Source organism: Trachypithecus francoisi, unplaced genomic scaffold (genome assembly GCF_009764315.1).
Source record: "Trachypithecus francoisi isolate TF-2019V2 unplaced genomic scaffold, Tfra_2.0 Lachesis_group14, whole genome shotgun sequence".
NCBI lineage: Eukaryota > Metazoa > Chordata > Mammalia > Primates > Cercopithecidae > Trachypithecus > Trachypithecus francoisi.
The window spans coordinates 23377518-23393401 of NW_022681459.1; the positions used below are offsets into that span (position 1 = coordinate 23377518).

A 15884-nucleotide genomic window follows, 5' to 3' on the forward strand; every position below is an offset into this window, starting at 1 on the left:
CCCTAGTAGCTCAGACAACAGGTGCGGCCGTCACACCTGGCTAATTTTTGTATTTTTAGTAGAGACAGGGTTTTACCACTTTGGCCAGGCTGCTCTCGAGCTCCTGACCTCAAGTGATCCTCCCGTCTCAGCCTCCCGAAGTGCCTTAAAGGGGTGAGCCACCGCACCTGGCCAAGAGCATACTTTTTTTATTGACATGTAATAATTGTATATATTTATGGGTACAATTTGATATTCCTACACATTTATACATTGTGTAATGATCACATCATGGTAATTAGCATACCCATCACCTTAAACATTTATCATTTCTTTGTTGTGAAAACATTCAAAACAGTCTCTTCTAGCAATTTGAAATACAGCATGGCTGGGCGCAGTGGCTCAAGCCTGTAATCCCAGCACTTTGGGAGGCCGAGACGGGCGGATCACGAGGTCAGGAGATTGAGACCATCCTGGCTAACCCGGTGAAACCCCATCTCTACTAACATACACAAAAAACTAGCCGGGCGAGGTGGTGGGCGCCTGTAGTCCCAGCTACTCAGGAGGCTGAGGCAGGAGAATGGCATGAACCCGGGAGGCGGAGCTTGCGGTGAGCTGAGATCCGGCCACAGCACTCCAGCCTGGGCGACAAAACGAGACTCCGTCTCAAAAAAAAAAAAAAAAAAAAGAAATACAGCACGCATTACTGTTAGCAGTAGTCACTCTACCGTGCCATAGAGTACCAGGATTTATTCCTTGGGGCATACTTTTATATACTGTACAGTTCTTGAGAGTTGGGGACAGCGGCAGCTAGTGCCTGTCCCTGTTGCAGATGCTGGAACTAGAAACACAGCAACCTCACCCATAGCCAGGATGTGCCCCCAATTCTCAGACTCCAGACAGGGCTGTTGTCTGATCTCTGTTGTCTGATCTTTCAGCCTTTTTTTAATCCTGCGGAACAGCTCACATACCAGAGTTCCTGCTTCCCACAGTGCAAACGAGAAAAGGTCAGATAGCCCAAGGGTGCCCTGACCTTTCTTATCAGGTAGTGATGGCAGGTTTCAGATACCTAGGACAACATCCAGAACAGGGGAGTAGAGTAAGGTTTAAACATGTGAAGGAAGGCCCGGTGCGGTGGCTCACGCCTGTAATCCCAGCACCCAGCACTTCAGGAGGCTGAGGTCTGCTTGCTTGAGCCCAGGAGTTCGAGACCACTCTGGCCAACATGGCAAAACCCCATCTCTAAAAAAAAAAAAAAAATACAAAAATTAACCTGGCATGGTGGCACACATGTAGTCCCAGCTACTTGGGAGGCTGAAGTGGGAGGATCATTTGAGCCCAGGAGGCAGAGGTTGCAGTGAGTTGACATCGTGCCACTGTGCTCCAGCCTGGGGCACATAGTGAGACCGTGTCTCAAAAAATATATATGAGGGAGTAGGTATGGTTTCGTGATCAGCATCAACTCTCAAAAACCTTGCAAAAAAATTTTTTAAACCTTCCAGAAGGGAGTCTCTTGCACATATATTTGCCATAGTGACAGCAAGGAAGTGGGAAGGGGTCTACTTAGTCAAAAAGTTTAATATCAGAATTCAATTGTAATGTGATTGTTGGAAATCACTTTCCCTTAGAGAGAAAGTAACAAAATAATGATTAGAAGTTTGAGCCAGTCAGTGGTTAACTTGATCTGTGCAGAGAAAGACGGTTTCATTGAGTAGAAATAAATGGGCCGAAAAACAGTTATTTGATCTAAGTTATGCCTAAAATACTCCAGTCTGTGAGATATAAACTTCGTATAGTCTGTGAAGTATAAGAGTGTCTTTAGAAATTTCCCTCCCAGAAGTGGGGACCAGCCCTCCTTCTGGGTCTCACCCTTGTTGGGGCAGGCACACTGACTCCTGCTCCCTGCCACTTGGCAAGGGGCTGTAGCCCTTTGCAGACCCTGTATGTTTAATGAGCTCAGTTCAGGGCTGGGAAGATGGAGGACGCAATTTGGGGGTATAATTAGTGTCTTGAAAGTGAGGCAGGCACCTGCCACAGCGTTGTGCACAGAAAAGGGAACAGTCAAATTAGTGGAATTAAAGCTGACAGGCGTGGCTCTTCATCCATGCTCTGTGGTAACCAATTTGAGCAAACCCCAGAGGTGACCAAGTGCTATGGAGCTGAACTCCAGAATGAGTGATCTTGACAACCACTGTAAATTCAGCAAACTCCCTACAGGGCGCATCTGTGGATTCCCCAGCACCTGCATAGGGTGAGGCTTGGTACCTGCCTGTTGAAAGAATGCTTCAACCCCTCTGGTCCAGTTTCCTGTTTATTCCCTTTCTGAAAGTAATGTTGAGGTCTAGGCAAGCGCTGCAGTGTTCTTGGCCAGAAACCTCCAGGTTTGACCTCCTATAACATTGCCTGCTGCCCGGATGACTTTGGTGGGTCTTTTCTTTCCTTTTCTTTTTTCTTTTCTTTTGTTTTTTGGGAAGGCCCAGGCTGGAGTGCAGTTGCGTGATCTCAGCATTTCAGCTCACTGCAACCTCCGCCTCCTGGATTCAAGCAATTCTCCTGCCTCACCTTCCCAAGTAGCTGGGATTACAGGTGCACGCCACCACACCTGGCTAATTTTTGTATTTTTAGTAGAGATGGGGTTTTGCCATGTTGACCAGGCTGGTCCTGAACTCCTGACCTCAGGTGATCCACCCACCTCGGATCCCAAAATGCTGGGCTTACAGGCATGAGCCACCGCACACGGCCTTTGGTGGGTTTCTTGCTTTATTTGATGATGATGTGTCTCTGGGCATGGAGGATTCTCACATGGCAAATATAGGTGAGAGCCAGTATGTCGGGGCTGGGACTGAGTGAGGAGGATGTGAGCGGATGCTGCCTGTGTTGACATGGTCCCCCACCACCTGCCTTTTCCTTGTCCCAGAGGGTGGCTCGTGTGCTTTGGAATCAGCTGAACAAAGAGACCCGGGAGCATCACGTCACCTGTGTAGAATTGTTCTACCGGCTGCACTGCCTGGCCCCGACTGCCAACATCTGCGAGGACATCATTTGCCATGCCCTCCTGGACCCTGACAAGGTGAGACTTTCTGGCCGCCACCTCCATCCTGCAGCACCCAGGCCCTTGTTGTACATGCGCTTGGCCGACTGACATCCATCCAGTCGAAGTCTTTCTGGGGCTGAGTGGACATCGTGATTAATAAAATAAGCAGAGGTGTTCCAGGATTTCAATACTGGAAGGCCACTGGAAGCTTGAGCCATTCTTTTTACAGCCCTGAAAATGTGGTTTGTGACCGTATTAAGGCTCACCAGGGAAACCTGCCCAAACTTGCTGTAAGGATTTGCATGGCTTCTGCAGGTGTTGGTGAAATAGGCAGTTGTAGGGAATTGATTGTCCCTGGAAGAACTTACTGAAGCAGGACGTGGTGGCTCACTATGGTGGCTCACTCCTGTAATCCCAGCATTTTGGGAGGCTGAGGTGGGAGAAATTGAGGCCAGGAGTTCAAGACCTGCCTGGGCAACCACAGATAAATAAGGCCAGGCACGGTGATTCACGCCTGTAATTCTAGCACTTTGGGGGTCTGAGGCAGGCGGATCACCTGAGGTCAGGAGTTCGAGACCAGCCTGAGTAACATGGTGAAACCCTGTCTCTACTAAAAATACAAAATTAGCCGGGCATGGTGGCACATGCCTGTAATCCCAGCTACTCTGGAGGCTGAGGCAGGAGAATCACTTGAATCTGGGAGGCGGAGGTTGCAGTGAGCTGAGTTCGCGCCACTGCACTCCAGCCTGGGCAACAGAGTGAGATCCATCTCTACCAAAAATAAATAAATAAGGCCAGGCGTGGTGACTCACGCCTGTAATTCCAGCACTTTGGGAGGCTGAGGCAGGCAGATCCCCTAAGGTCAGGAGTTCGAGACCAGCCTGGGCAACATGGTGAAACCCTATCTCTACTAAAAATACAAAATTAGCCGGGTGTGGTGGCACACGCCTGTAATTCCAACTACTCGGGAGGCTGAGGAATCACTTGAATCTGGGAGGCAGAGGTTGCAGTGAGCGGAAATCGCTCCACTGCACTCTGGCTTGGGTGATAGAGCGAGACTCCGTCTCAAAAAATAAAAAATAAAAATAAAAAAATAATAAACCAATGTTTTAAAAATATATATTTTATTGAGAATTTATTGTCCTGGATCTCCTTTACGGTCTGTTGTGTGCCCTCGTTCTTTAAGACACTTGGGGCTGACACCTGCAAGGAAGCCACGCTCCTTTGTGTTTTCCTTTGGCTGCAGACCACAGGGGTGCCCTGGACTCCAATACTGAGCTCTGAATATGCTGCTGTGTTAAAGTGAACAATCAGAGAGAGAGGACACAGGTTCTCCTTTTCCTTCTGGCCAAATCAGTCAAAGGAGAATGCAGCATCTTTGCTGTGGTTACTGTCAGTTCTGCTGAAGTCTTTGATCTGTTGTTTAAATGGGGTTTATGATGACTGAAGACAGCGGTCAGTTATGAAACCAAGTTCCTCACTCCCATTTATTTCCTCATCAAGGGTACAAGGCTGGAAGCTCTGTTTAGATTTTCCGTGATCTGGCACCTGACAAGAGAGATCCAAGGCAGTCGAGTAACATCTCACAATCGCTCCTTTGACAGGTAAGGCGGTCTTCGTTATGATCTACCGTTAACTCTCAAGGAAACTCCACAGAGGTTCCTGCCCAACATGTGGGGCTAGGGAGGGAGAGGTGCATGCAGTTGAAAACATGACCCCTATGGCTGGGTGCAGTGGCTCATGCCTGTAATTCCAGTACTTTGGGAGGCCAAGGCAGGTGGATCACTTGAGGCCAGGAGTTCAAGACCAGCCTGGCCAACATGGTGAAACCCCATCTCTACTAAATATACAAAAATTAGCCGGGCATGGGGGTGGGCACCTGTAATCCCAGCTCTTGGGAGGCTGAGGCGGGAGAATCACTTGAACCCAGGAGGTGGAGGTTGCAGTGAGCCAAGACTGTGCCACTCCACTCCACCTGGGTGACAAGAGCGAAACTCCATCTCAAAAAAAGAACACCTGACCCCTGCTCATGACCCCCCCAAGCACAGCCAGTGGTTCCCATAAACAAGTGAATTTCGGCCAGACACATGTGAACATGTTAGGAATTTTCTTAATTTGTTTGGGATGTGAGGAATCCTGGCATACCCCAGAATCACGATCTGTGCAGCTTTTACAACATGCCCCTACGAGGGGACTTTGCAGGGAGGTCAGATGGCCTAAACCTCCCCTGGGGGAGTGACCACAATTGGTGTGTGTGCTTGTCCCGTCACTGACTCGTGCTGAAGAGGGGAACTTGATTGCAGCCCATTCTACTCCACATTGTTTTTCCCGAGTGCCTCTGAAACTCTAGGCATGAGGCCAGGCACTCAGCCTTAGAGACGCCAGCTGATTCTGATGCCTGGGGCCCAGGCCCAGACTCAGATATATAACCCATTTGGGGTTAGGCCTGAGCATTGGGATTTTAAATGCTCCCACTGGTGATTCCAACATGAAACCCAAGTGGAGTCCCCCTTGTCCTCATCCACTTGGGTCTGGAAGTCCAGCTTGGGTGAAGCTCCTGGGGGCCCTGTGTTGGGTGATGCCCTATGCCCAGTGTCTGCCATGGTGCCTGGCACACAGGGGTGGCTGCGAGCAGACTCACTGGTGTGTTTCCCACCGCAGGTCCTTGTTCGTCGTGCTGGACAGCCTGGCCTGCACGGATGGCGCCATCAGCGCAGCAGCCCAGGGCTGGCTAGTGCGTGCGCTCTCCCTCGGGGACGTGGCTCGCATCCTCGAACCCGTGCTTCTGCTCCTGCTGCAGCCAAAAACCCAGAGAACCTCCATCCACTGCCTCAAGCAGGAGAACTCGGCCGGTGAGCAGCCTGCATAGGACCCGAGGGTGAGGGAGGAACGGGTCGGGGGACTGGACCTCAGTAGTGATAGTTGAGGGACTGAGGCTCACTAGGCAGTTTTATTAGATGCAAATGGTGCTTTGTAAATTGTGAGGACTTCGACAATTTAAGGACCCAGTGATCTAGCACTTAGAACTATTAGTGAGTGGGTTTGCTGTTTTCACTGAAAAACCAGATTATTTTGTTATTAAGGAAAATTGGCCAGGCATAGTGGCTCACAACTGTAATCCCAGCACTTTGGGAGACTGAGGCAGGTGGATCACCGGAGGGCAGGAGTTCAAGACCAGCCTGGTCAACATGGTGAAACCCTGTCTCTACTAAAAATACAAAAATTAGCCTGGTGTGGTGGTACACTCCTGTAATCCCAGCTACTTGGGAGGCTGAGGCAGGAGAATCTCCTGAACCCGGGAGGTAGAGATTGCAGTGAGCTGAGATGGCACCACTGCACTCCAGCCTGGGTGACAGAGAGAGACTGTCATTCATAAATAAATAAATTTAATTAATTAAATAACTTATTTGTGAACCTTCAACTACAAGGTAAGTAGTTTATTTTCTCTCTGTGCTCTAAGATTCTTTTAGACTATAAAATCCTGTTAGTCAGATTATCAGAAATGAAGAAGAAATAAACCTTTCAGTTCAGAGAACTTCCAGAGGCATCTTTAACACAAATGTAAAAGAATATAGGTAGAAATTAGGAAAGAAAAGAAAAACTAAGCCTGATGAGTCAATTAAACTTCAATGATTAATACTGAATGCATTTTATGAACTAACATTACTTCCTACAATAGCTGTATTTAATGACTGCACAATTTTCTAAGGGATGGTTTGCAAACTTTGAGTGAGTTTGTTTAGCTTGAGGCAGAAATTTAAAAATAATAACAATAATAAGTACTGCATTCATTCACTCCAAGAAAAGGAACAGACAAGCTGTAAGAAGGTTGTAGTGTCCTAGTCTAAGAAGTAAAAGCCAAGGCCCAGAATGTGGCAAGACAAGGGTTAAAAAGTAAAGACGGGCCAGGCGGTGGCTCACCCCTGTAATCCTGGCACTTTGGGAAGCCAAGGTGGGCGGATCATGGGGTCAGGCCTGTGACCCGTGACTGTGACCGTCCTGGCTAACATGGTGAAACCCCGTCTTTACTAAAAATACAAAAACAGCTGGGCGTGGTGGTCGGTGCCTGTAATTCCAGCTACTCGGGAGGCTGAGGCAGGAGAATCGCATGAACCCAGGAGGCAGAGCTTGCAGTGAGCTGAGATCACACCATTGCACTCCAGCCTGGGCCACAGAGTGAGACTCCATCTCAAAAAAAAAAAAAAAAAAAAGAAGAAAAGAAAGAAAAGACAAGAATAGCAAGTTTTCCTCTGCCTAGCAAGCTCACTTCAAGGATAGTTATAAGCTAACGCTGTTCGAGAAGTTGAAACCAAAGGAATAGACTCCAGACACCCCAACTCCGGAACAAGGGGTGTAGTAGAAAAGAAAGGACAAATGTCTGTATTTAGCCAGTTTTTGTTTTTTCTTTCGACGCAGCTACAAGGCCACCAGCTATGCAAGGCCACAAGTTATGCCAAGTCATCAGTTATGCTATCGATTACATGACCTGTCATATGATGAACTGCTTTTGTTTTGCTTCTGTAAGCCTGCTTATAAAAACCCCGCCACTCTGTTCAATGCTCAGATTTTTGGATGTGAATCCACTGAGCCAGTGCATAGCATAAAATAAACATCCTCCTGTTTTCCCATATCAGTCTCTCTAGTCCTCAGTTTCCCACAACAAGCTTGCTGGGTTATAAATATCCTGTATTTATCTCAATCTTTTTGTGTGTGTGTGAGACAGAGTCTCACTCTGTCACCCAAGCTGGAGTGCGGTGGCAGGATCTCAGCTCACTGCAGCCTCCACCTCCTGGGTTCAAGTGATTCTCCTGCTTCAGCCTCTTGAGTAGCTGGGATTATAGGCATGTACCACCATGCCTGGCTAATTTTTTTTTTTTTTTTTGTATTTTTAGTAGAGACAGGGTTTCACCATGTTGGTCAGGCTGGTCTCGAACTCCTGACCCCCAATGATCTGCCCGCCTCGGCCTCCTAAATTGCTGGGATTACAGACATGAGCCACTTCGCCTGGCTATCTCAATCTTTTTTTTTTTTTTTTTTTTTTTTTTTTTTGAGACGGAGTCTTGCTCTGTCACCCAGGCTGGAGTGCAGTGGCCGGATCTCAGCTCACTGCATGCTCTGCCTCCCGGGTTTACGCCCTTCTCCTGCCTCAGCCTCCCAAGTAGCTGGGACTACAGGCGCCCGCCACCTCGCCCGGCTAGTTTTTTGTATTTTTTAGTAGAGACGGGGTTTCACCGTGTTAGCCAGGATAGTCTCGATCTCCTGACCTCTTGATCCGCCCGTCTCGGCCTCCCAAAGTGCTGGGATTATCTTACAGAGAAAAGCAGCCCATCAGCTAAGTACGCAGAGGTATATTGAATGGCTTCCTGTCTTTATAAGGCTCCTGGTCTAAACCTCTAACCTCTAGTTTTCCTTTAGGGGAAAAGCTGGCTGCCCTATCAAATAGGCCCTATCAAAGTTTATTGTTCCACATTGTAAGAAAGTAAAACTGAAGTGTAAACAAAGAACCTTCTTGAAAGTTTGGCTACTATTCATGGCAGCTACATTTTTTAGTATTTCTTTTCTATTTTAAGAGGAAAGCTCTATCGCCATAGTTCCTTGGGCTTTATTATTATTATTATTATTATTTATTTTTTTTGAAGAAGAAGAAGAACAGTCTCACTCTGTCGCCCAGGCTGGAGTGCAGTGGCGTGATCCCAAGTCACTGCAATCTCTGCCTCCCAGGTTCAAGCAATTCTCCTACCTCAGCATCCTGAGTAGCTGGGATTACAGGCGCTGGCCACCACAGCCAGCTAACTTTTTGTATTTTTAGTAGAAACGGGGTTTCATCATGTTAGCCAGCTTGGGTCTTGAACTCCTGACCTCAGGTGATCCGTCTGCCTCAACCTCCCAAAGCGCTGGGATTACAGGCGTGAGTTACCACGCCCAGCCTTAATTTTTGTATTTTTAGGAGAGAGGGGGGTTTTGCCGTGTTGGCTAGGCTGGTCTTGAACTCCTGAGCTCAAGTGTTCCGCCTGCCTCGGCCTCCCGAAGTGCTGGAATTACAGGTGTGAGCCACTGCGCCTAGCCTTCCTTGGTCTTTAAAAGTCTCCCAGCACTACCTTGCTGGCTTCCTCTAATCTGTTTCCTGCTGACCACAGAAATAGTCTGCCACCTCCAAGTAGGAGAGAACATCTTTGCTCTGCCATTTTCTTTCTCTGAAAAAAATAGTGTCCTGCTTACCCTACCCTACTTCTGTAATCCTGTAGAAATCTATTTTTAAAATACTGCTATGCACTTCAAGCAGCTCATCAATTTCTGATATTCTTCTTTCATTTTTGATCTTGCTTAATATCCATGACATAGATTTTTTTAAAGCTCTTTTGTGTGCCTTTATCTTGTTTGATCATCCTAAAAACCTTATGAGAATGACAGATTTTTTTTTTTTTTTTTTTTTTTTGAGATAGAGTCTCGCTCTGTGACCCAGGCTGGAGTGCAGTGGCGCAATCTTGGTTCATTGCAACCTCTGCCTCCCGGGTTCAAGCCATTCTCCTGCCTCAGCCTCCTGAGTAGCTGGGATTACAGGCACATGCCTCCACACTCAGCTAATTTTTGTATTTTTAGTTGAGATGGGGTTTCACCATGTTGGCCAGACTGGTCTCAAACTCCTGGCCTCAAGTGATCCACCCACCTCAGCCTCCCAAAGTGCTGGAATTACAGGTATGAGCCTCCATGCCCAATTTATGGCATGGATTTATTGAACACTGCTTATTAAAACTGTTTAGCAATATCAAAGACTTTTGACTCACTTCTTTTTTTAAAAAAAAATAGGCAGTGGTCAGTGGCCTATTTGACTTCTCCTAAAAGAGACTTGAATATTTAAAAGTGTCATATGTTTTCTGATTATAGCAGTAGTAACATGCTTATTTTTCAAATGGAAATAATGAGGACATAAAAACCTAAATGGAAGCCCTTTGTAATGCTAGTTGATAGAACTAGGGATTGTTCATGGTTTGGCAGGTAGTCTTCCAGACTTTCCTAGTGGCTGTGTATTATACATATTCTCTCCTAATTGGGCTCATTCTATACAATGCTCTTTTGCTGCTTGATTTTTTTTCCTTTCTTTCTAGAGACAGGGGTCTCACTCGGTTGCCCAATCTGGAGTGCAGTGACACCATCATAGCTCACTGCAGTCTCGAACTCCTGGGCTCAAGAGACCCTCCAGCCTCAGCCTCCCAAGTAGCTGGGACTACCAGTGTGTGTCACCATACCTAGATAACTTTTAAATTTTTTGTAGAGGTGGTGTTTTTCCATGTTGCCCAGGCTGGTTTGGAACTCTTGGGCTCAAGCAATCCTCCTACCTTGGCCTCCCAAACAATCCTCCTACCTTGACCTCCCACAGTATTGGGATTACAGGCATAATCCACTGTACCTGGCTTGATTTTTTCTTTTTTTTTTTTTTTTGAGACAGAGTCTCACTCTTTTGAGACAGAGTCTTGCCCAGTCTGGAGTGTAGTGGTGTGATTTCAGCTCACCTCAGCTTCTGTTGTTCAGGTTCAAGTGATTCTCCTGTCTTAGCCTCCCACGCTGGGACTACAGGCACGCACCACCACGTCCAGCTAATTTTTGTATTTAGTGATCTGCCCGCCTAGGCTCCCAAAGTGCTGGGATTATAGGCATGAGCCACCTCGCCACCACGCCCAGCCTCCAGTTTGTCTTTATACACACATGACATTTTAGTGAATATCTACATCCTTATGGCTTTGAAAGTCTTCTGCTGACATTTCTGCAGGATACATTTCTGTTTTTTTGTTTTTTGAGATGGAGTTTTGCTCTTGTTGCCCAGGCTGGAGTTCACTGGCACAATTTCAGCTCACTGCAACCTCTGCCTCCTAGGTTCAAATGATTCTCCTGCCTCAGCCTCCTGAGTAGCTGGGATTACAGGGGACCACCACCACGCCCAGCTAACCTTTTGTATTTTTAGTGGAGATGGGGTTTCACCATTTTGGCCAGGCTGGTCTCAAACTCCTGACCTCAGGTGATCCACCTGCCTTGGCCTCCCAGTTGCTGGGATTACAGGTGTGAGCCACCATGCCCTGCCAGGATACATTTCTTGAAAGGGAATTCCTAGGAAAAAATAATACGTATTTTTAAAAATTGCTGCCCCCAAAGAGTTATGATACTTAAGTTTACTATAACAATGTAACGGCCGGGCGCGGTGGCTCAAGCCTGTAATCCCAGCACTTTGGGAGGCCGAGATGGGCAGATCACGAGGTCAGGAGATCGAGACCATCCTGGCTAACATGGTGAAACCCCATCTCTACTAAAAATACAAAAAAAAAAAAAAGCAATGTAACTAAAGGATCCCATCCTTGAACATTCTGTAAAACCTATCCACCTTCCTTTGTCTGCTTTTGTCTGCAGTATAACCCGGACTCTGGTGGTGGTTCATGTGAGAGTTTTAGGAAGATTAATCTTTCTGTCTGGCTTTAAGACAAAGACCGCCCTACAGCTAATGTGTCACAGCTGAGCCTTCTGTTCTAAAGTCATTTGTCATCTTGTCATTTTCAGATGACTGGCACCGTTGGTTTAACAGGAAGAAAACCTCTTTCAGAGACGCACATGCAGGGCCCGAGCCTCAGGAGAGCGGCTCTGAAGAGCACCTGCCTCTGAGCCAGTTCACCACGGTGGACCGTGAAGCCATTTGGGCCGAAGTGGAGAAGGAGCCCGAGAAGTACCCGCCACAAGGTGTGCTGAGCGAGGAAGAGCTGCCCTACTACGTGGAGCTTCCGGACAGGACAGCCCACAGCGCCCCAGACAGCAGCGAGCACACTGAGTCCGCAGACACGAGCTCCGGCCACACGGACAGCGAGAACACGTCCTCCTTCTCCTCCCCTTCCCACGACCCGCAGGAGCTGAGCAATGAAGAGAACTGCTGTGCGCCCATCCCCATGGGGGGCAGGGCATACCCCAAGCGCTCGGCCCTGCTGGCGGCCTTCCAATCAGAAAGCTTAAAGGCTGGGGCCAAGTTAAGCCTGGTACGGGTGGACTCGGACAAGACGCAGGCTTCTGAGTCATTCTCCAGCGATGAGGAGGCCGACTTGGAGCTCCAGGCCCTCACTACGTCCAGGCTGCTGAAGCAGCAGCGGGAAAGGCAGGAGGCCATCGAGGCCTTGTTCAAGCACATCCTGCTCTACCTGCAGCCCTACGACTCTCGGCGGGTCCTCTATGCCTTCTCGGTGCTGGAGGCTGTGCTCAAAACCAACCCTAAGGAGTTCATCGAGGCCGTGTCCAGGACTAGCATGGACACCAGCTCCACCGCGCACCTCAACCTCATCTCCAACCTCCTGGCTCGCCACCAGGAGGCCCTCATTGGCCAGAGTTTCTACGGAAAGCTCCAGACCCAGGCCCCCAACGTGTGCCCCCACTCTCTGCTCCTGGAGCTGCTCACCTACCTCTGCCTGAGCTTCCTGCGCTCCTACTACCCCTGCTATTTGAAGGTCACGCACCGAGACATTCTCGGCAACCGGGACGTGCAGGTCAAAAGTGTCGAGGTTTTGATCAGGATCATGATGCAGCTGGTCTCGGTGGCCAAGTCTTCGGAAGGGAAGAACGTGGAATTCATCCACAGCTTGCTGCAGAGGTGCAAAGTTCAGGAGTTTGTCCTGCTCTCCCTGTCAGCGTCCATGTACACGAGCCAGAAGCGCTATGGGCTGGCCACCGCCCACCACGGCAGGGCCCTGCCGGAGGACAGCCTCTTTGAGGAGAGTCTCATCAACTTGGGTCAGGACCAGATCTGGAGTGAGCACCCACTGCAGATTGAGCTGCTGAAGCTGCTGCAGGTGCTGATTGTCTTGGAGCACCACCTAGGCCGGGCCCACGAGGAGGGGGAAAACCAGCCCGACCTGTCCCGGGAGTGGCAGAGAGCCCTGAACTTCCAGCAAGCCATCAGCGCCTTGCAGTACGTGCAGCCCCACCCCCTCACCTCCCAGGGGCTGCTGGTCTCCGCGGTGGTGAGGGGTCTGCAGCCCGCCTACGGCTACGGCATGCATCCCGCCTGGGTGAGCTTGGTCACGCATTCCTTGCCCTACTTCGGAAAGTCCCTGGGCTGGACAGTGACACCCTTTGTTGTCCAGATTTGCAAAAACTTGGATGACTTGGTCAAGCAGTATGAAAGCGAATCTGTGAAGCTCTCTGTCAGGTGCGTTGTGCTCTTTGTGACATGTTTATTGCTTTAGTGATGGTTTTTATAACGAATGACTGTTTTGCCACAGATGTCGATTGGAGGATAATTTCATCCCACCGAGAAGCCTGTTTAGCATTGTCAAGAAGGGTAGCAAGCAACTAGATGTTCTGATCCTTTGTTTTATTTTATGTTGTTTTATGTTATGTTATGCTATGTTATGTTACGTTATGTTATGTTATATTTGAGACGGAGTCTCTGCCACCCAGGCTGGAGTGCAGTGGCGTGATCTCAGCTTACTGCAACCTCTGCCTCCCGGGTTCAAACAATTCTCCTGTCTCAGCCTCCCAAGTAGCTGGGAGTACAGGCGCCTGCTGCCACACCTGGCTAATTTTTTGTATTTTAGTAGAGATGGGGTTCCACCGTGTTGCCCAGGCTGGTCTTGAACTCCTGAGCTCAGGCAATCCACCTGCCTTGGCCTCCCAAAGTGCTGAGGCACTAGAGTGAGCCCCTGTGCCCAGCCCTGATCCTTTATTTTAAATCCACACAGGTATCCAGTCTAGCTCAGTGTTGCAGGGCATGTCAGCTGCTCTCTACTATTTTTGCAAAACAGAAATAAAAATGTGAGTCATCACAGAAATTCTAAAACGTTGAAACTATTTTTCCAAAGTGACTATATGAATGTAAAATCGCACAAAGGATGGTTAACATTATTATAATGATATTCCATGACAAGAGCTCCAGTTTATTTGAGATGGTGATCTCTCCCTAGTTCCTGTGTTTATATGTAGGATTAGAAACCCTTATGGCCTCATTCTTTAAAAGTTCTCAAACCAATTTCTCTTTTTTTCACCACAGCACAACCTCCAAGAGGGAAAATATTTCTCCAGATTATCCACTCACCCTTTTAGAAGGTCTGACGACCATTAGTCATTTTTGTCTTTTGGAACAAGCCAACCAAAACAAAAAGGTAAATTTTTTTTTTCCCTGAGTTCAAGGCAATTTTCATGTATTGTTTTGTCTTTGGTTTATGACTGTTTCAAATAAGTAACATATGTATGTAATGTATATAACTAATGTGCATATGGAAGTAATGCAAATGCATATGCAAATATTACACAAGTCACGTACATATGTATGCAAATGCATGTGTGTTAGCAATGCAAGTGTGTATGCAAATGCGTGTATATAATTAACGCAAATTCATGTGTATAAGTAATGTATGTATGTCAGCCATGCAAACAGAGTTTTCTTCCTGCTGGCAATCCCTGTGCCAGCCCTTTGCCCATTGTTCCATCAGTAGCCTATGAGATAACATATAAGCCACTTGTTTGATTTTAGGCTTATAGTCATCTTTTTCCACATATTTTTTATTTTCTGTCATAGCGTTCGTGAAATCTGAGTTGGCAGACATTTTAGCTGTTGGTTATTCTACCCTGTCTGGGATTAAGTCTTAGAATACATCTAACACTTTGGTTGAGTGGTTGAAAAGTTCCTAATGTGGAACATCAGACTCACAGCTGTCTCTGTGAAAGAGAACCATGGGTTGAAATGCACAGGGAAGCTTATTGGTCCCAGACCACCATATGTATGAGTTGCTTAGACGAGAGTCCAACAGCACAGACTTAATCCCGCCAGCACTGCTGCCCTCGTGGGAAGAAAAACCATTCCATAGACAAAGCTGGCCTCATGTATTCATTTTAATTTTTAGACCACGGCCGCAGGTGATCCTGCCAACTTGAGGAATGCCAGAAATGCCATCTTGGAAGAGCTGCCTCGAACTGTTAACACCATGGCCCTTCTCTGGAATGTTCTCAGAAAGGAGGAGACTCAAAAGAGACCTGTCGATCTCCTAGGGGCCACAAAGGGATCCTCTTCCGTTTACTTTAAAACCACCAAAGTAAGAGGATGTCTCTGTAGTTCTGTCAATTACTTGGTCTTGTATTGTTCCACCCAAAATAAATATGTATAGGAAAGTGTGCATAATAAACAGATGTGCTCAATGAAACCCAGGTCAGAGGTCAGAAGTAGAAATCTCTAGTTCGTTTGTTATCAGTAAGTTTCCTATACCTGAAATGGAGGAGTCCAAGTGGTTTCAGCCTGTTTTCTTCTAATTTTCCATTCACCTTATTTTGTAGTTAAAAATAAAGTCTTGGCTGGGCACAGTGGCTCACACCTGTAATCCCAGCACTTTGGGAGGCCCAGGCGGATGGATCACCTGAGGTCGGGAGTTCAAGAACAGCCTGGCCAACATGGTGAAACCCTGTCTCTACTAAAAATACAAAAATTAGCCATGTGTACTAGCACATGTCTGTAATCCCAGCTACTCAGGAGGCCGAGGCAGGAGAATCGCTGGAACCCGGTGAGCCAAGATCACACCACTGCACTCCAGCCTGGGCAATAGAGCAAAACCCCACCTCAAAAATAACAATAATGATTAATAAATAAAATCTCTAGAGCTAGGCACGGTGGCTCATGCTTGTAATCCCAGCACTTTGGGAGGCCAAGATGGGTGGATTGCTTGAGCTCAGGAGTTCGAGACCAGCCTGACCAACATGGCAAAATCCCATCTCTACAAAAAATACAAAAATTAGCTGGATATGGTGGCAGGCACCTGTAGTCCCAGCTACTCAGGAGGCCGAGGCAAGAGGATTGCTTGAGCCCAGGAGACGGAGGTTGAAGTGAGCTGAGATCATGCCAGTGCACTCCAGC

At 47.7% G+C, this 15884-nt stretch overlaps 1 protein-coding gene across 3 annotated transcripts in view; it reads left to right on the top strand.

The window, feature by feature from the left end:
• Positions 1–15884, top strand: part of DOP1B (DOP1 leucine zipper like protein B) — a 124318-nt gene that overhangs the window by 74708 nt on the left and 33726 nt on the right. For all 3 annotated transcript variants that reach the window (XR_004442160.1, XM_033232424.1, XM_033232425.1), the window contains 6 exons: positions 2897–3049; positions 4517–4617; positions 5675–5865; positions 11561–13190; positions 14031–14142; positions 14884–15072. Coding sequence is in view for 2 of the 3 variants with exons in the window: in XM_033232424.1 (XP_033088315.1) it covers positions 2897–3049; positions 4517–4617; positions 5675–5865; positions 11561–13190; positions 14031–14142; positions 14884–15072 (2376 nt within the window). In the remaining variant the exon portion in view is untranslated. The remainder of the gene's footprint in view (positions 1–2896; positions 3050–4516; positions 4618–5674; positions 5866–11560; positions 13191–14030; positions 14143–14883; positions 15073–15884) is intronic.